The sequence below is a fragment of the Ahaetulla prasina genome, chromosome 2 (assembly GCF_028640845.1).
Source record: "Ahaetulla prasina isolate Xishuangbanna chromosome 2, ASM2864084v1, whole genome shotgun sequence".
Classification (NCBI taxonomy): Eukaryota; Metazoa; Chordata; class Lepidosauria; order Squamata; family Colubridae; genus Ahaetulla; species Ahaetulla prasina.
Window position 1 is genome coordinate 280,941,963 of NC_080540.1, and position 19,995 is coordinate 280,961,957.

General features: G+C 43.9%; 1 protein-coding gene across 1 annotated transcript in view; it reads left to right on the top strand.

The window, feature by feature from the left end:
- Positions 1–19,995, top strand: part of ADAMTS12 (ADAM metallopeptidase with thrombospondin type 1 motif 12) — a 190,730-nt gene that overhangs the window by 147,791 nt on the left and 22,944 nt on the right. Inside the window, exons 16-17 of the mRNA XM_058170200.1 lie at positions 696–837; positions 3,514–3,640. Coding sequence (XP_058026183.1) covers positions 696–837; positions 3,514–3,640 — 269 coding nt within the window. The remainder of the gene's footprint in view (positions 1–695; positions 838–3,513; positions 3,641–19,995) is intronic.

The window sequence follows — 19,995 nt, forward strand, 5'->3', positions numbered from 1 at the left end:
TTAGGGAAAGGATTCTAGGTTTCCCATCTCTTTGAGTGAACACATAAAAATATTCAGCTGCCAGATCTGGGAGGCAAAATAAATGAAAGCAAAGAGATCTAGAAAACTGTCGTTCCTAGTTGCCAGAGATGGTGAGGAGGCTGGGAAGTTAGATGGTAGGAACTCTAGACATAATCCACAGAGGGGAAAGGAATTTGTTAGCATTTTACATTTACATTAGTCAAGATGGTAGCCTTTGAGACTGAATGTGGTGTGCATTAAAAATAGCTGGAGCTTCAATCACACTATTGTGGCCATCAACTTGGCATTTTTAGTATACTCTGCAGATATTTCTATAATATATCTAAGTTCATACCAGTGTGCAAGAAGCCTGGCGGGAAGAGATTAAAAATGTTCAAAGAGAGTTCATCAATGGACATACATATTTATTATTTCTACCAAACTGGAGAAATTCAAGATATCTAAATCAAAGAGGACTGGAGTGATTCCTGCAGTTTCCAAGTTTAATCCATTACCTTTAAGTCTTACATTAGAGCGTTTTTTTTGAAGTCTAAATGGTGATCTATGGTCGATGGCTTAACTCGTGGCCTGATGGATCTTTGGAGCCCCAATCTAATAGTCCTAAAAGCAGAGAAGAGAAGAGAGTATTCCGGTTTGATATTTTGTGATTGAAATGTACAATAAATGTTGTTCAGCTCCTTTTTCAGGAAAACAACCCTGGAATTAAATATGAATACACTGTCCGCAAAAGCTCAAGCTTGGAAAATGAAGTGGAGGAGCCTGAATACTTATGGAAATATGGAAAGTGGACAAGTTGCAGTGTAACTTGTGGCAGTGGTAAGAAATCACAATTTTCCAAGTCCCTTTTTCCTCTCTCGTCCTCTGCTTTGGTCTCCTCATTCATTGTTCTAACAATGTACTGACTTGGGTATACTTAAATTGCCTCAGACTGGCAAGTAGTGTTTTATTAATAGTTAATTTATATGCCCTTTGAAAGGCCAACAATAAAATCAGCATACAGAAAACTACTTTGTGTGTCTACTAACCATTAATTAGTTAAACCTCAGGCAAACAATGGCATTTTTCCCACTCCAAGTAATAAAAGCAGTGGGGGGTTTTGCCCTAATTTAATGCAGAAACCACACTGTGCAATTAACAATCTTTTCCCATTAAAAAAACCACATAGAAATCTTTACATCAGCTCTGTTCAAACTAATAATAACTTATCAAGTAATTGCTGGAGGTGACCCCTAGTTGTTTCTGGGGAATGATTAAGGTAAAAGGGAATTTCACTCTTGTCAGTTAATTTATGATAATTATCCTTTCTTCTTGAGTAATTCTTATTATCAACTTACCTCACCATCTCAGCCTGTTGAAAACAGTTCCTATGTACTGGTCTGGTTTGAAGTGAACTGAAGGGAAAAAGAAGGATTTGTAAGCACCAAAATGATGAATCTAATCAACAGCAGGCCTGTTGTACATAAATACTTTAGATAAGAAAGGAGATAAAAGCGCCTCTAATATTTACCATGTATCGATTGTCATTACTTTACAGATGCAGAAAACTGATTCATGTAAGGTGAAATTCCCAGAAGGTCAATTTCGGTTTGCCTAAAATGATGTCTAAATTGAGTTGTACTTTGATTCTGCATTTTCCCAGTCAACATGGTTAGCGGGGTATTTTGAGGAACTAAAGTCTCACACATCTATAAGGCGATTTATTTATGTTCTTCTGTTTCCTCTTGTCCTTTCATGTCTCTTCTCATTTCTCTTTGAGCTTATTTAGAAACCTTCAGAAACAAATGCATGAGTATAACCAAAGGACAAAACTGCAGTTATAGTATTGAGATATAACCAAGGATGATTTTAGCAGAGAGGAGCCTACATGGACTTCTCAACAGCAGGGCATTCCTACACTCTAACATTTGTGGGGGGGGGGAATCATAGTACAGCATTTCACTGATCCTTTCGTACTGGCAATTTCTCCTTTTTGAATGAAAAATCCATAGTGTGGATGACAGAGGGACATATCAGTAGCAGAATGCGTTTTTTAGCTGGAATACCAAACTATAGTATTAACTATAACTATAACTATATAACTATATAACTATAACTATAAGAGTTGTAAACCTAATTTTGCGTAGCTTCTTTTCGAAAAACACCACACTACTAACCAGAGCATATAAAACATTTGCTAGACCAATTCTAGAATACAGCTCGCCTGTTTGGAACCCTCACCACATCTCTGACATCAATACAATTGAACGTGTCCAGAAATATTTTACAAGAAGAGTTCTCCATTCCTCTGAAAACAATAAAATACCTTATCCCACCAGACTTGAAATCCTAGGCTTAGAAAACTTGGAACTCCGTCGCCTTCGACAAGACCTAAGTTTAACTCACAGAATCATCTATTGTAATGTCCTTCCTGTCAAAGACTACTTCAGCTTTAATTGCAATAATACTAGAGCAACTAATAGATTTAAACTTAATGTCAACCGCTTTAATCTAGATTGCAGAAAATATGACTTCTGTAACAGAATCATCAGTGCTTGGAATACTTTACCTGACTCTGTGGTCTCTTCTCATAATCCTAAAAGCTTTAACCAAAAACTTTCTACTATTGACCTCACCCCATTCCTAAGGGGCATGCATAAGCGCACAAACGTGCCTACCGTTCCTGTCCTATTGTTTTTCTTTTCTTCTTCCTATATATATATATATATGCTTATACCTCCTTATATTTACTCATATAAGTGTTTATATACTATATAATCTTTTTGTATGATACCTACATATATTGTTGTGACAAAATAAATAAATAAATAAATAAACTACCGTTACAGTGGTGACATGAGAGCAGTGTTCAATATTTGAGGAGCTGCCACAAAGAAGAGTGAGCCAACCTATTCCAAAGCACCAAAAAGCAGGACAAAAAGCAATGAACAGAAACTAATCAAGGAGAGAATCTACCTAGAACTAAGGAGAAATTTCCTGAGTGTTAGAACAATTGATCAGTGGAACTCCAGAAGTTGTGGGTGTTCCAACACTGGAGATTTTAAAGAAGAGATTGGACAGCCATTTGTCCAGAATGGTATAGGGTCTTTTGCTTGGACTAGAAGATTTCCAAGGTCCTTTCCAACTCTGTTATTCTATTCCTTAAAATGTTATGGGACATACAAATTCTGCATTGATATAGGTAAAGTCCACTGGAGTTTGACATTCAAAGACTATAAATAAAAAGAATGAAAACTGGCAAATGCCAATATCTACTGTCTGTTTTGTAGGCAGCAGATATTGGCATCTGCCAGTTTTTATTGACAGTTTTGAACATTTGGTGCCGGCATATAATGTTAATGGCAGGTAGGATGTTCTCCTGCAAAACTGTGTACTCAGCAGATTCTTAGCAGTGCTAACAACTAATATGAGCTACTCCATACATCAAAATGTTTATCTTTTTAAAGATACATCTAAAGATGAAGTTCTTTTTTTTTCTTTTCATTTTTCTTGTAGGGTTTCAGCGACAGATTGCCCATTGTGTGAAAAAGGGGAAGAGTATGGTGAAAAACCTGTTTTGTGACCCAGAAACACAACCCAAGGCAAAACAGAAAAAATGCATTGAAAAAGATTGTCCACCAAGGTATGTATGAATATCATACAGAGCAGAGATCACCAATCTTTGTGGTTTGGCAACACAGCTGGGGGACAGGGGGGAGAGGGAAACCAGGCACATACAGCAGCCCACTACTCATGCAAGTTGAGCTGTGTGCACGTGGCCCAGTTCTAAACAGGCCATGGCCCAGAAGTGGGCCATGGCCCAGGGGTTGGGGACCTCTGATATAGAGGAAAGTATTTTAAGATAATGATGACAAACTATATTTTTTCCATCCCCGGCCATATACGATTGAAGAAAAATAACTATCTAAATGAAAGAAAAATTAAAATATGTGAAAGATATCAGTAATAATATGAAAATGAGTGAGCAGAGTGAATCATATAGTAGTGTTTCAACCAGTATTCCTTATTTATTTGTTTGTTTGTTTGTTTGTTTATAATTTAATTTCTATACCGCCCTTCTCCCGAAGGACTCAGGGCGGTTTACAGCCATATTAAAAGCACCAAATACAAATAACAATTTTAAAAACAAATTAAAACCAAATATTTAATGGCCAGATCAACTAAAACGGTCAAAGACGGACATAAAACCCATTTAAAATTACAATTAAAATTATACTTAGGCTAGTCCCGCACGATGAAATAATAAAGTCTTCAGTTCACGTTTGAAGGTCCGGAGGTCGGGGAGTTGGCGTAACCCCGGAGGCAGCTCATTCCAAAGGGCTGGTGCTGCCACAGAGAAGGCCCTCCCCCTGGGGGCCGCCAACTGACATTGTTTGGTCAACGGCACCCTGAGGAGGCCCACCCTGTGGGAGCACACAGGTCGTTGGGAGGCTATCGGTGGCAGAAGGCGGTCTCGTAAATAACCCGGTCCTAAGCTGCCTTATCCCAATTTTTTGTTAGTTTCTGTCTAAGCCAACTATTTTCTGAGGCAGTGATCCAGAATCTGCACTCACTCTGACAGTAAAGGAACTAAAGCTTTCAGGAACCAGCAGGATCTATCTATATAAAAAAGGCTATATGTATGTATGTTCCAGCATAACTCTGGAATGTCTCGAACAATTTCAACCAAACTTGGTAGACAGCTGACTTACTATCTGGAAACAAATACTGTGGGAGTAAGACACCCCTGGGGTGTGTGTGTCTGTGTCTGTGTGTTCCAGCATAACTGGAATGCCTGGGTCGTTAAGGAGAGCGAGTGCGGCATCCTAGAGTGGCAATTGTTTGTGATGTCAGTTCCTTCACAGCTTCCTCTGGAAAGGCAGCCATGACGTTCTCCCTCCAGTGGAGCAATGGGGAAGCGCCTGATGGATCTGGGGCAAAGTGCCAGGATCGTAGACAGGGCGGGAAAGAGGAGCGCATGGCAGGGAAAAGGGAGAGGGCAGGGATGATGGGCATGGGAGTAGGGGGAAGAAAGGCCCCTCTCAAGGGCTCCCTGTCAGACAAAGGCTTTGACGTCTATAAATACCCGGGCAATGCTAGTCAGTGATAAAGGGTGATGGAGAGGGACTCAAAAAGTTGAGAAGAGATAGTTGCAATTGTGAACTTGAAGTCTCACCCCTTTGTGTGTGCATGGGACATTGACACACACACACAAGGCATGCACTGTGATAGAATAGAATAGAATAGAATAGAATAGAATAGAATAGAATAGAATAGAATAGAATAGAATAGAATAGAATAGAATTTTTTATTGGCCAAGTGTGATTGGACACATAAGGAATTTGTCTTGGTGCATATGCATATCATTGCTCTGCACAAGGGCCATACTGATTTTTTTTACCCCCATGGATGCCCCCAATGATAGATGTTGTACTTTAATAAATCATGTTTTATATCTTCACCAATTCTTTCAGTTTCCACCCCTGCAAGGTGGCATATCTTAGGAGGTAGGTTGTTATAAGCGAGGTGTTGCCAAAGTACCGTCTATAAAACTCTTTAAATTGTAAACGTTCTTAATGGAAACATTGGCTGAATTTTCTTAAGATTTGGTAGTTGTTTTTTACAGAGCTTTGAAGTAAAAATTACAGGTTTTTTGCATTCTTGAAAAGAACAGATAAGATCTCAGAGACGGGGTTGTGAGATTTCAGCAGTCATTTTTGGCAGGGCCATTACTGATCTGAAAAAGTTGCCAAACCCTGTTTTCAACATGAACTGAGATAATAAGTGAAGAATCTTAAACTGAAAAGTCATAAATCATGTGATGTATTGGTGCAGATTGTGGCATTTCCCACAGAGAGATAAAGTTCTTTCCCCCTTGAATCACATGTAAGGAAAAGAACCTTTGAATAAACTATGAAGGTCAGTCTCCATTATCACCATTCTGTTGTTCAACGTTCTTTCTCTGATTAATGTCCTATTTGCATATCTAAACATTCCAAGTTTTGACTCATCCTACCTGAACATGCTCTCAAACATTTCTTCTGTCAGAAGACTAATTTGGGGTTCCAACTCAAGCCGGGGTTGTGCAAGAATAAATAAAAATGAGATCCAGACAGCTGTGAGAAATGAAGAAATATTTATTCCTAAAAGCAAAGAGTTTGTCTTTAGGGGCAGCTATAACAACATATTTTTATAGAAGAGCTTGCCCCAGTGTGGAAGTGTCTATGTGCTGATTCTAGGATGAGACTTGAGGGGTGTGTGGTTGTGTAGGTATATCATCTATGATGCTTATTCTTGCAAACATGCAGTTCTGCTGAGAGACTTAATTTAATTAATTCTATTTGTGTTTATAGACCTCATTCTTTGATATGTGGATTAGGTCTGGGTAACTTATTTTGAGGAAGTTGAGTAAACAATTTTCTTCTGTTCGCTATCTTTACTTGATTAACTTAGTTTCAGCTGAACTGTCAATTATCTAGTGGAGATGCTGATTTTCACTCCATTGTGGATTCTGTTAATATTTTAAGGGAAGATGGAAATAGTATGAAGAATAAAATATATTCTGATATAACACTTCTTACACTTCCTGTTGTAGGAATTTAGCACCCACCCCCCTCCTAGAAGAATGAAATATTTTAGAAAATATTTAAAAGGCAGAATATATTTCCCTGGATGAGAAATGGAGAAACATGTTTTAAAGTCAAAGCAACTTCCTGCCACCCCCCACCTTTGTCAATGGGCCATTAAAGCCTCAGCCAAGCTCACTCATTCCCCCCACCTTTGTCAATAGGTCAGAGGTAGAAACTCATTCTCCCCACCTTTGTTAATGGGCCATCATCATCTGCATCATAATAGAACCCAGCTAGCAACTGAAACTCACCACATGGCACCTGGGAAGATTACATCAGCCAGCAAGGCTAGCTAAGACCCCCACCCCCTGGGAGTCTGACAACCAATCAGGATACTCTTCCTGTGCCCCAGAAAGTTCAAAGCTCAGAAAAAGCATAAAGCCAGGGAGCACACAGGATCTCAGCCCTTTTCTGTTCAGGAACTCAAGCCATGTGATCCTGACCACCATTAAACCATCTTTCCAAGCAGCCTCCATGTTTCCAGTGTCTTTGTTCCCACTTGGAACTGAACCCAGATGGATATTTCTTCCAACACTGTGTTGGAAACCATCTTAGTAGCTAATGTGTGACTAAACAAGTTCTATATAGCAAATGCCAGACCAGTCTGAAGATCTACTCTGAGGAGCTTGTCCTGATCCCTTCAGTTGTGAAATTTCTAACTACCAATAACTTTTTTTCAATCAGAAATACTGATTGACAAGGAGAATCATTTTCTTCTTCTGCCATGACGCTGATGAAAATAACCCTTCGGCAAGTTTTTGTCTCAAGGCTAACTATGTCCAATCAGGAGGGGTATAATTTTGGCAAATATATGATGCAGAGGCACAGAGCTATATTCGTTCTCTTTTTATATTGCAGTTCTGATGAAAGTTACAACATCACATTGCTTCATACTATGAAAGAGCCAGTAAGATGAGGCATTTTAATGTTGTTTTGTTGCATTTAATGGCATTTTAATCGTACGCTTGATTTTTCAGAAGTTCAACTTCAGGAGGTGAAGTTCAGTTTTCCAGTCAATGTTCATTTCATTCATTTCCCAAAGGTGCTTTTTCAAGAGACAACTGGAGTTTCTGGTTTTTCTTTGAAGACTTTTCACTTCTTATCCAAGAAGCTTTGGCTGGATGGTGAGGAATGGAAGGATTTATACTTATATTTATAATATTTATATATTTATGCAGACAGCAATAGCAATAATAGTTGGACTTATATACCACTTCATAGTGCTTTTATAGCCCTCTCTAAGCAGTTTACAGAGTCAGCCTATTGCCCCCAACAATCTTGGTCCTCATTTTACCCACCTTGGAAGGATGGAAGGCTGAGTCAACCTTGAGCCACTGAGATTTGAACTGCCGAACTGCAGCTAGCAGTCAGCTGAAGTAGCCTGCAGTACTGCACTCTAACCACTGCGCCACCTTGAACAACTGGTCATTTGCATTCTTTTTAGAAAGTCATTGAGGCCACCTAGAGGTTTATCTGTCATCAGGGTCACCCGTAGTGAAAATGGGTGTAGAGCCTTCTTGAAACTGTTGAAAGGACTGTGTTGTAGATTGGATATAGATGATGTTGTATCCCTCCCCCTCTGTTGAGAGAGGGCTATTCAATTTTGAATCTTTGATCCCTTTTTCAAACCAGCAGTCGTCTCTGTACAAAATGTGGACAAGGGATATAAATCCTTCCATTCCCTAGCCAGAGTTGAAGAAGCTCCTTGAATGAGAAGCGAAATGTCTTCAAAGAAAAATCAGAAAGTCCAGTTGCCTCTTGAAAGAGCACCTTTGGGACAACCACGACCTGGATGACTGAGAATCTCCATAGACACTGTATTCATTTATTGACACCATCTATTCCCCCCCTGCAAATCGCCTTAAGGAAAGCAAAATGGAAAGAGAGAGAGCGAGAGATACTAATATATGTAATTTGAATGTATCTCAAATGCATCAACTCTCCTAGTACATTATTTCAGCAACAACTCTACTACGTTTCCATACTTTCCACATATTTCCCTAATATATATATATGATTTCATATGCCTCTTTAGAAATAATTCCCATAAAATTTAAATTTACTTTCTGTTTAGGAAGGAGGATTGCAACATGGATTTATTGTTGTATATTCTCTTTGCTATGAACTTTCAACGCTCAGAGGGGATTTCATTGTCTAAGAATGTTAATCATGATTAAACTAACTAGCAGATATTTTTATGATGGCTCCTGCTGCTTTTGCAGAGTAAACATTGAACATCTGCTGCAAGAATTTACAGGGTTTTCTGCCATTGTAACAACAATATATGCAGATCACATCTCACTGGGTGGCCATATTTGGAATGCCATTACAGTCCCTGTAAATAACATGCTTGTTCTTTAAGGCACAAACCACAAAGTAGCTATAATTGACCTGTGCTAATTTATTTGGGCACTAATTGATAGTATAATCTTTTTTTGAAAATGAATGACCTCTATGATATACTGACCAAAAAAGCTCAGAGGCATCTCTGCATAGAGTTCTAGAATCACACACACACACACACAAGTTAATTTTTTTATTTAATCAAATTCATATAGCCACCGTCTTACAGAAGGTAATTCTGAGCAGCCTACAGTAGAACCAATTATTTACACATATTATAAACCCAATTGAAACAAATGAATTATTAAAATCAAGATTGTCAGAGGGTCAAGATCAGAATGTTGCATGTGATGTAGTTATGGCGTGAGCTCTCTGCTATCAAGAGATCTATGGGCCTGGTGGGAAAAAAAAAACATGTTTTGAGAACTTTTCAGAAGGACATAAGAGCTGGAGCTAATCTCATCTCAGAGAAAATGATATTCCAATAAGGAGGTGCTACTACTACCAAGTCCTGCCAGATGGAATTTTTTAGATGGGTCCCTCAGCATGTCTTTCCTGATGGACCTGATGGGATGGATTGATGTAACTGGGAAGAGATGGTCCTTCAGGTAACCAGTCCCCATGCCATGTAGGCAGTGGTGGGATTCAGCTGGTTCACACCGGTTTGGGCAAACCAGTAGTTAACTTTCTAGCAGTTTGGCAAACCGACTGTTGGAAGAAATCTCCTTCCAACAGCCTTTTGTTTTTCCCACCTTACGGGTTAATCCTGTCAGGAAGGCAGGAAGGAGGCATTCTGGTGTGCCTGTGTGTGGCTTCTAGCCTGCTTAAGTGTTTTCTGAAACTGCCTCTGGGTTAAGCCTTGTTACATTGCAGCATCCCCACGTTTACAAGAGGCCACGCGAGATGAAGCACCCCCTCGTCATGAATGACACCCTCGACATGAGTGACATCGATTTGGCCATGACCACCCAGCCACACCTACCCATTAGGGCAGAGAATTGGTTGTTAACTTATTTGAATCCCACCACTGCCAGTAGGGCTTTATAGGTGAAAAGCAGCATCTTGAATTGGACCCCGAAGCAAACTGGAAACCAATGTACCATATTTTTTGGAGTATAAGACATATCTTTTTTCCCCAAAAAAGAGGGTGAAAATCTGAGTGCATCTTATACTCCGAATGTAGCCCTGCCCAGCTTCTCAAATGGAGGTTTCAGAAGCTGAAAAAAGCATCAGAAATGAATCTACAGAAAAAGGAGCCCCCAGACAGAGCTTCAGAGGCATTTTTTCTGAAGCTGTTTCGGAGGCTTTCAGAGGCAGAAAACAAAAGTTTTTTTCTGAAAAAGAGTTCATACAAACACAATAAATCCCAAATAAAAATACCAGGGCCAAAGCACCTCTTATAGTCTTTGCCACAAATATGCCAACATTGAAATGTGTCAGACACCCAAGCAATTAAACCTCCCAAGTAATGGACAAACTCTGTGGCTGTTGGGAAAATGTCTAGGGAGATTCTCAGTCATCCAGGTAGTTATGGTTGTCCTTCCCATTCCTCACCATCCAGTCAGAGAGGAAGAAGCTTCTTGGATGAGAAGCGAAATGTCTTCAAAAGAAAAAACAAGAAAGTCCAGTTGCCTCTAGAAAAAGCACCTTTGCTCTTTGGGAAACTTTGCTGTTGGGAAACTGCCAGCTAGGCTGGAAAGAGAGGTAGGTCATGCATGGGCTTTGCTTAGAGTCCTTGGATTCCTAATCTCCACACACACACCCCACACACCCCCAAGATCCATGAAGCTTGATCTGGTTGTTCCCAGGGGAAGGCAAACAAACTGGCAAGATTCTTATAACTTAAGCAGGGTCCAAAAAATATGTTGTGTCTACAACCCCCGAGCCGAGCCCTCTGCCAGAAAGTGACTTGGAAAGTGAGGGGGAAGGGCCATCAGGACTTACCTCTGGAGCACCAGCTTCCCTGGCTCAGCTCCAGGAGCCAGAGGCAGGCCAGGTGGAAGAGATAATGAGGCCTCCGTCCCCTGACTCTTTCCCCCCCAGGCCACGCCTCCAGACCCAGCTGATGGCAATCAGGCCTGGCTGGACCCTAGGTTTCGTAGGCAGGAGAGGCGGGAACAACAGAAGCAGGGGTGGGGCAGGCCTAGGAAGTGCTGAGTCATGGAGCCACACCCCACATCAGGGGTAAAATGCTCCCGGTTCAGATTGGCTCATGTGATCTGGTAGCGATGGCGGCTGCTGGTTCGGAGGACCGATAGCAAAAATCCCTGGCCCCGCCCCCCTGCCTCCGCTGAGCCGCACCATCAGCAGAGGGTTGTTGTTGTTTTTTCACTTTTAAAAGCCGGTTTTTCTTCAGCTGAAACATGCCTTTAAAAGTAAAAAAAAAAGCCTTTGAGGATCCCGCCCCTCAGCTGAGATCGGCAGAGCCTTTAAACTTAAAAAAAAATTAAAGTCCTCTGGCGATCTCACCTGAGTTCCTCATCAGCAGAACCTTACTTGTACTCTTACTTGTAGAAAACATGTTTCTACAAGTAAGAGTAGAGATTCTAAGGCATTTACTTGATTACTGATGAACACATGGCTTTATTTCCAGCCAGAAAGCCCCAGTTTCACTTTCAGCCAGACAGAATCAATTCCTTAGCTAATCTATTTCCTCATGATCAACTATTTTTTTTAAATTTATTTATTCATCGTAACAATATATACAAGTATAACATAGAGAATTATATAATATATAAACATATATATGAGGAGAAACAAGGTACTATAAACACATATATATATAGGGGAAGAAACAATAGGACAGGAACAGTAGGCACGTTTGTGCTCTTATGCACGCCCCTTAGAGTCCTCTTAGGAAAGTGGTGAGGTCAACCGTGGATAGATTTAGAGTAAAACTTTTGGGGTTATGAGAAGAAACCACAGAGTCAGGTAATGCATTTCAAGCATATATAATTCTGTTACAGAAATCGTGTTTTCTGCAATCTAACTGGAGCGGTTGACATTGAGTTTAAATCTGTTGGTAGCTCTTGTGATATTGTTATTGAAACTAAAAAAGTCATTAACAGAAAGGACATTACAACCGATGATTTTATGAGCTAAACCCAGGTCCTGTTGAAGGCGATGAAGTTCCAAGTTTTCTAGACCCAGGATATCAAGTCTGGTGGAATAAGGTATTTTATTGGTTTCGGAGGAGTGGAGAACTCTTCTTGTAAAATACCTTTGGACACGCTCAACTGTGTTGATATCAGATATATGGTATGGGTTCCAAACAGGAGATTAGTAATCAAGAATTGGCCTAGCGAATGTTTTATATGCTCTAGTCAGTAGCGTGGTGTTTTTTGAAAAGAAGCTACATAGAATTAAGTTAACAACTCTTAGAGCCTTTTTTGCTATATAGTTGCAGTGGGTGGCTAATGCTGGCTGGCTTTGCTGGCTGAGGAACTCTGGGAATTGAAGTCCAAAATAAAATAAAATAAAATAAAATAATAAAATAAAATATTTGTGCAGCTTTCTGAGATTTGATGTGTTTCTATAGTGTTTCACTCTAACTACACAAACACACAAAATCTCAGAAAGCCTGTATGTGGCATTTTGTGTGTGTGTGTGTGTCAGTTGTGTTGTGTGTGTGTAAACTGTGAAAGTTGGTTTTTGAGCTTTTTGTGGCTGTGTGAAGTGTGAAGTGCAGCTGCTTTTACATTGTGTGTGAGTCAGTTGTGTTGTGTGGTGTTGTGTGTGTGTGTAAAGTATGAAAGTTGGTTTTTGGTACCTCTTATTGTTTTTTTATACTTTGTTTGTTATTTTTATTATTTATTGTTATTGGCCACGCCAACCCAGTCATCTGACCACCAAGCCACGCGCACCAATTAAGCCACACCCACAGAACCGGTAGGGAAAATTTTTAGATTTCACCACTGCTCCACAGGATATAAAAGCAGCAAGGGCTGCTATGCCTCTTCGTAGCAGGCAAATCAACTGCTTGACTAGAGCTGAAGTACTGTTTGTTCCTGGGTGACTCATCGGCATCAAGGGAGATAACAGAGTCACTTGGCAGACACTCGCTAGTTTGCTGCCAGAGCTGATAGTGCTGGCTAATTAAGCCATTGCTTGGACGGAGGCAAGGGGGGACAGAACAAAATCTGTTTACTTTAGCTATTTATGAGTATCTCTGGTTGCTTGCTTGCAGTTGACAGTTGCTCACATTTTTGGTGTTTTTTTATTCTTAACTTGATTTGAATTGCATAACCTTTAAGAATAGGGACATTTTAAAAACAGGGCTGTGTTCCATGCAATATGACACATGTCTAAGTTCACTGAAGAACGTTGGCAGCGGAAGTAGACTCAAATGTGACATGTTTGTAGGGTTTTTTTTGAAATGCAACTTTCTCCTATGAGGTATATTTTAAATCAGATTTATCTAGATCTGGCACAAGCAACCTGGTAACCGCTATATGATCATAAAGAGATTTTAAAACCCGAAATCGTTGCTGCCAACTAATACTTGTCCTGATTTTTATAGCCCAGATCTGCTCTCCTTGTGAAATTTACCTACGCAGTTGGGAACAGTAAATTGCACAGCATGACAATTTTGGCTTTGGGTGAATTAGCCGAATTTTAAGGTTTTGAAAGTCAGGCTAGAGCAGCTCTGTTTTCCCACACAGAAGCTAATATACAAGAGGCAAATAATTGGTAAAAGATTGGCTTCCAAACACATTAAACAGATTAAATAGGCTTAAAGCTTAGCATTAATATATGGAGTTGGATTAAGCAAACTTCTTAGAAAATGTCAAAGGTATAGCATATTATAACTAATCATCTGTGCAGAAGCTCCTTCAATGTCCCATTGCAACCATCTTCATGTGAAAATGAAGCCTAAATTATTTTCAGTCTGCATTTCTAAATCTCATTGTTTCTAGGTCTTGCTTTCTTGGTGCAAATTGCAAGAATATATAGAATCACTGTGAAAATTTACAAAGTATGCCATAGTGGAGTATTAGCTCCAATTAAATGATGTCAAAATTGGGTGGACTTTTCATCTTGAAGCACTGAACAAAACCATGATTTATGAATTTGCTCACCACATTCTTTCCCCTTATCTTGGATTCTAAGTAAAATTGACTGATTATTGCTGGTCCTTAGGAAGGAGACAAGAGAACTATTTTAGGATCCAGGGCCACATTTTGCCTTTATTGACAGTACCACAGAAAAATTAAGCAGCGTCAGAACAAAGTCATTGTTGGGCATAGGACAGACAAAATTGTATACATGCTAGAATACGGCAGACTAAAGTGTATGTGTGTGTTTGGGGATGCGCCCTACTTTGGCCAGTATGGCACAAGCTTAACCAAAGTCCAGTTTGAACCCAGGCATATTATTCTATGCAAGCTCAGATCTCTAATCTAGAGACTACCTTAAAAATAGTCTGTAGAGTTTCTCAGTCATCCAGGTCATGGTTATCCTGAAGGTGTTTTTTCAGGAGGGAATAGAAGGAATTTTTCGGGAGGAATTGGAATACTAACTATCTGCAAGGAATATAAATCCTTCGATTCCCCACTATCCTGACAGAGCTGAAGAAGCTTCTTGGATGAGAAGCGAAACATCTTCAAAAGAAAGAACAAGAAAGTCCAGTTTTGTTTTTTGTTTTTTTAATTTTGCTTCAACATTTACAAAATGAAAGTGACACACAAAAGCCAGGTACTAAAACATCCGGACAAAGAAAAGGAAATGTTTCTTATCCTAGTTCCAGAACAATAATATAGTCATTATCATCATCCTCTTTTAACAACCCAATAATCCCTTGTGGGGTGGAGTCTGAGCAACTGAATGGAGCTGAGTGTTTACTGGCCAGACGCCCTTCCTGTCGCCAATACGGAGTTTTATTCATCAGATATAATCTCAGTCTGCCCAGAGAGAGAAATATCTGCCTCTACCTAGGATCGAACTCACAGCTTCCTGATTGTGAGGTGAGAGCTCTACCTCGAGGCCACCACACCACTCATAACATTAATATGGTCCACTAAAAATTAATCTTGTTCCACACATTTGAAGCACTTTGAGAGGGGGGGTGTTGTCTTTTGAGTGTATTCCTCAATTTATTTATTTATTTATTTATCAAATTTATATACCGCCCTATCTCCCGAAGGACTCAGGGCGGTGTACAGGCATTTAAAACACATAAATACAATGTAAGAAATATAAAAACAGTTAAAAAACTTATTCTAAACGCCTATTAATTTAAAATTAAAAATATAAAATAAAAGCCAATTTAAAAACCAGTAATTTAAAATTTAAAATTTAGCTCAGCCCTGCACAATTAAATAAATGTGTTTTAAGCCCGCGGCGGAAGGTCCGGAGGTCCGAAAGCTGACGAAGACCGGGGGGTAGTTCATTCCAGAGGGTGGGGGCCCCCACAGAGAAGGCCCTTCCCCTGGGCGTCGCCAGGGCGTCGCTGACGGCACCCTGAGGAGACCCTCTCTGTGAGAGCGCACGGGTCGGTGAGAGATATTCGGTAGCAGTAGGCGGTCCCGTAGGTAACCCGGCCCAATGCCATGGAGCGCTTTAAAGGTGGTCACCAGCACCTTGAAGCGCACCCGGAAAGCCACAGGTAGCCAGTGCAGCCTGCGCAGGATGGGTGTTATACGGGAGCCACGGGGGGCTCCATCTATCACCCGCGCAGCCGCATTCTGGACTAACTGCAGCCTCCGGATGCCCTTCAAGGGGAGCCCCATGTAGAGAGCATTGCAGTAATCCAGGCGCGACGTCACGAGTGCGTGAGTGACCGTGCATAGGGCATCCCGGTCCAGAAAGGGGCGCAACTGGCGTACCAGGCGAACCTGGTAGAACGCTCCCCTGGAGACGGCCGTCAAATGATCTTCTAGAGACAGCCGTTCATCCAGGAGGACGCCTAAGTTGCGGACCCTTTCCATCGGGGCCAATGACTCGCCACCGATGGTCAGCCGCGGATTTAGCTGACTGTACCGGGACGCCGGCATCCACAGCCACTCTGTCTTGGAGGGATTGAGCTTGAGCCTATTTCTCCCCATCCAGACCCGTACGGCCTCCAGGCACCGGGACAGCACTTCGAAAGCTTCGTTGGGGTGGTCCGGTGTGAAAAATACAGCTGGGTGTCATCCGCATACAGCTGGTACTTCACACGAAACCACTGATGATCTCACCCAGCGGCTTCATGTAGATGTTGAACAGGAGGCGAGAGGATCGACCCCTGCGGCACCCCACAAGTGAGGCGCCCGGGCCGACCTCTGCCCCCGTCAACACCGACTGCGACCGGTCGGAGAGATAGGAGGAGAACCACCGATAAACGGTGCCTCCCACTCCCAATCCCTCCAACCGCGCAGCAGGATACCATGGTCGATGGTATCGAAAGCCGCTGAGAGGTCTAATAGGACCAGGGCAGAGGAGCAACCCCTATCCCTGGCCCTCCAGAGATCATCCACCAACGCGACCAAAGCCGCCTCCGTGCTGTAGCCGGGCCGAAAACCGGACTGGAACGGGTCTAGATAGACAGTTTCATCCAGGTGCAAGGGAAATTGATATGCCACCATATTTCTACAACCTTCGCCGAGCGGGTTGGAGACCGGACGATAATTACCTAAAACAGCCGGGTCCAGGGACGGCTTCTTAAGGAGGGCCTCACCACCGCCTCTTTCAAGGCAGGCGGAAGACACCTCCACCAAAGAAGCGGTCGAATCGCCTGGAGCCAGCCTCGTGTCACCTCTCGAGTGGCCAGCACCAGCCAAGAGGGCACGGGTCCAGTAAACACGTGGTGGCATTCAACCTACCCAACAACCTGTCCATGTCCTCGGAGCCACAGGGTCAAACTCATCCCAAACAATGTCACCAAGACCGCCTCGAGCATCTCACCGTATCACCGCAATCTTGGTCCAAACCATCCCGAAGCTGAACGATTTTATCGTATAGATAACCGTTAAACTCCTCAGCACGTCCCTGCAACGGGTCATCCCGCTCCCCCCGGTGTAGGGGGGAGCGGGGCACCCGGAACAGGGCGGGTGGGGGGGTATCTGCCGGTGCAATGGGGGGGGGGGGCGAGCTACGCCTCGCTTCGCTCAATGCCACTAGGTAAGTCCTAGTATAGGACTTCACTAGTGTCCGATCAGCTTCTGAACGGCTAGACCTCCAGGAACTCTCTAGGCGTCTTCTCCGGCGCTTCATCCCTCTCAGCTCCTCGGAGAACCAAGGAGCCGGTTGGGACCTGCGCCGGGTCAGAGGCCGCAAAGGCACGACACGGTCTAAGGCCCCCGCCGCGGCCCGTTCCCAGGCCGCAACAAGTTCCTCAGCCGAGCCGTGAGCCAGACCCTCAGGAAATGGCCCAAGCTCCGTCCGAACCCATCCGGGTCCATCAGGCGCCTGGGGCGGAACCAACGATCGACTCCGCCTCCCGCGGTGGTGAATGGCGGTCAGAAAGTCCAGGCGAAGAAGAGAGTGATCTGACCATGACAAAGGTTCAATGACTATTTCCTTTAAGTCCAGATCTCTCAACCACTGACTAGAGAGAAAATCAAATCCAGAGTGCCACCCCAATGTGAGTAGGGCCATCAACTACTTGAGTCAGGTCCAAGGTCATGGAAGCCATGAACTCCCGAGCTGCCGTCGATGACGAGCCGGAAGATGGCAGTTAAAGTCCCCATGACTAAAAGTCTGGGGGTCTCAACTGCCACCCCAGCCAGCATCTCCAGAAGCTCGGGCAGGGCGGCTGTCACGCAGCAAGTAGCCAGGTACATGATCAGCAAACCCATCTGACACCTACGACCCCATCTCACAAAGAGGGATTCGCACCCGGCAATCTGAGGTACAGTGGTCTCCCTCGGCTCTAGACTCTCTCTAATCACAACCGCCACCCCCCCACCCCTACCCTGGGCCCTCGGCTGATGGGACGCACGGGAACCCGGTGGGCACATCTCAATAAGGGGCACGCCCCCTTCCGTGCCCCACCCGGTCTCCGGAAAGCCCATAAGGTCCGGAACCCCCCTGTATAAGATCACAGACAAGGGGGGCTTTGTTCACCACGGACCGGGCATTGCACAACATCAACCGAAGGCCCGAGCTCTGAGGATCCTGACCATCCGGGGAACGGGAAAAGTCCAAGGGGTCGGAGCGCGTGATCGCTTTCAGACATCGAGCACGCGCTCCCGGAACTTGATATGACCCCTCGCTTCCGCCATACCTGCCTCTCCCACTTACCGTGTCAATAGAACCACCCTCACAGATAGGAACACACTCCCCCCCCCTACCCTCCGAACCTGGTAGAGAAAAACCGCCGCGAGCATGTGCAGGAACTGGCCCCCTACCCGACGGGTTACCCCATTACCCGCCTTACCCTCCCACCCTTAAAAATTCCTCTCTAAAAACCCCACAGGCTCTTCTTTTCGCATGCCACCTCTGTGGGTCCCAAGACCCGTCATGGAGGCCGGCCCTTGATAACGAGGAGGCCATTCCTGCGAGGCGGGGGCACCTCGCAGGCGCAAGAGTTCACAAGCTGAGTAGCGCATAACAACTGAAGATAGACAGATAAAATATAAAATCGGCAATACAAAGGGTCCATCTCCGAGTGGCAAAAGTGTCATGATATGATGGTAATCCAAAATGAGGATGGGCTTCAGATGGAAAAACAAAGCAAAGAGGACAGTCTAGATGGCAGTCTGCCCAAGCCTCATCCAAACATCCTGAACGGGGTGGGGTACATCGGTCGTGGCACATGTCCTCCTCTGTCCCCAAGCAAGTCTCACGCCTCCCCAATAGCCCAAATAGGGCCAGTCCCAGCCATAAAGATCTCAAATGGCAAGGGGAGGCATAGCTGGAATTACAGCAGTCACGAGATGGTTTCAGGGACAAATCAAAGATCAAAGATACCTCCGTCGCCTCCCCCAAAGTCCTCCAACATCTGCGTCCAAAAATGGCCAGAAAACTACCGTCCAGGGGGTTACCTCCATCTCCATCTCTAACACCCCCCTAGTAGCTCCAACCATCCCGGAAGCCAGATCTCTCGAAACTTCTCCTTCCAGGAGGCCAAGCCTGTCCAAATGGCTGAGCCTCCCCAGGAGGCCGGAGGATGTGAAGGGGCCAAGTTCGCAAACTGGCAACAGGGGAAAGGCCGGGAAAACCGGAAAAGCCGGAAAAACTCCAACATCGTGGAGGATGGAAAATCCAGGTCGTCCCAGATCATGACCAAACCTCCCTGCTTGAGAGGAAGCCAACGGCCCGGCTAAAAATCCGGCAGAACTGGAACTCCAGGCTGAAACTCCAGGCCGAAACTCCAGGCCGAAACTCCAGGCCGAAAAGCCGACAGACTGACAAGCTGACTCATCGCCCCACCTCCTTAAGCCTGGAAAACATGGCCGCCGCAGTCCACCGCTCCGCCGTCCCAGCCTCGTTCTCGGCAACCGCGGGTATAAAAAGATCCGAAGACCTCTCCCGCGGCTGCCAGAGAGATGATGCACCGGGCTGGGAAAGGCAGGCAGCTAAGCAGGCGGTCCAGGCGTCGCCATCCTCGGAGAACCGCCCGATCGCCGAAGGTAAATCTTCAGCGCCGTGCCATCTTGCGCATGCGGATGATGATTTCTGATGATGATGAGATCTGCTTTCAGGCGTACCCAGGCTAAGGATTCACACGGCTGCTGCCCTGTGGGTCCTTTGATGAGCATTGAGGTTTGTGCTTCTGCTGAAGCTCTTCCCACACTGAGAGCAGGTGTACGGTTTTCCCCCCGTGTGCATCCTCTGATGGGAGGTGAGATGCGAACTCCATCGGAAGTTCATCTCGCAATCCAAGCATTTGTATGGCTTCTCCCCCGTATGGATCCTTTCGTGGTACGTGAGGCTGGTGCTCAAACAGAAGCTAATCCCGCACTCCAAGCATTTGTAAGGTTTCTCCCCCGTGTGCGTCCTTTGGTGGTACGTGAGGTTCGTGCTCACGCAAAAGCTCTTGCCGCGCTCCAAGCACTTGTAAGGTTTCTCCCAAGAAAGTCCAATTGTCTCTTGAAAAAGCACCTTT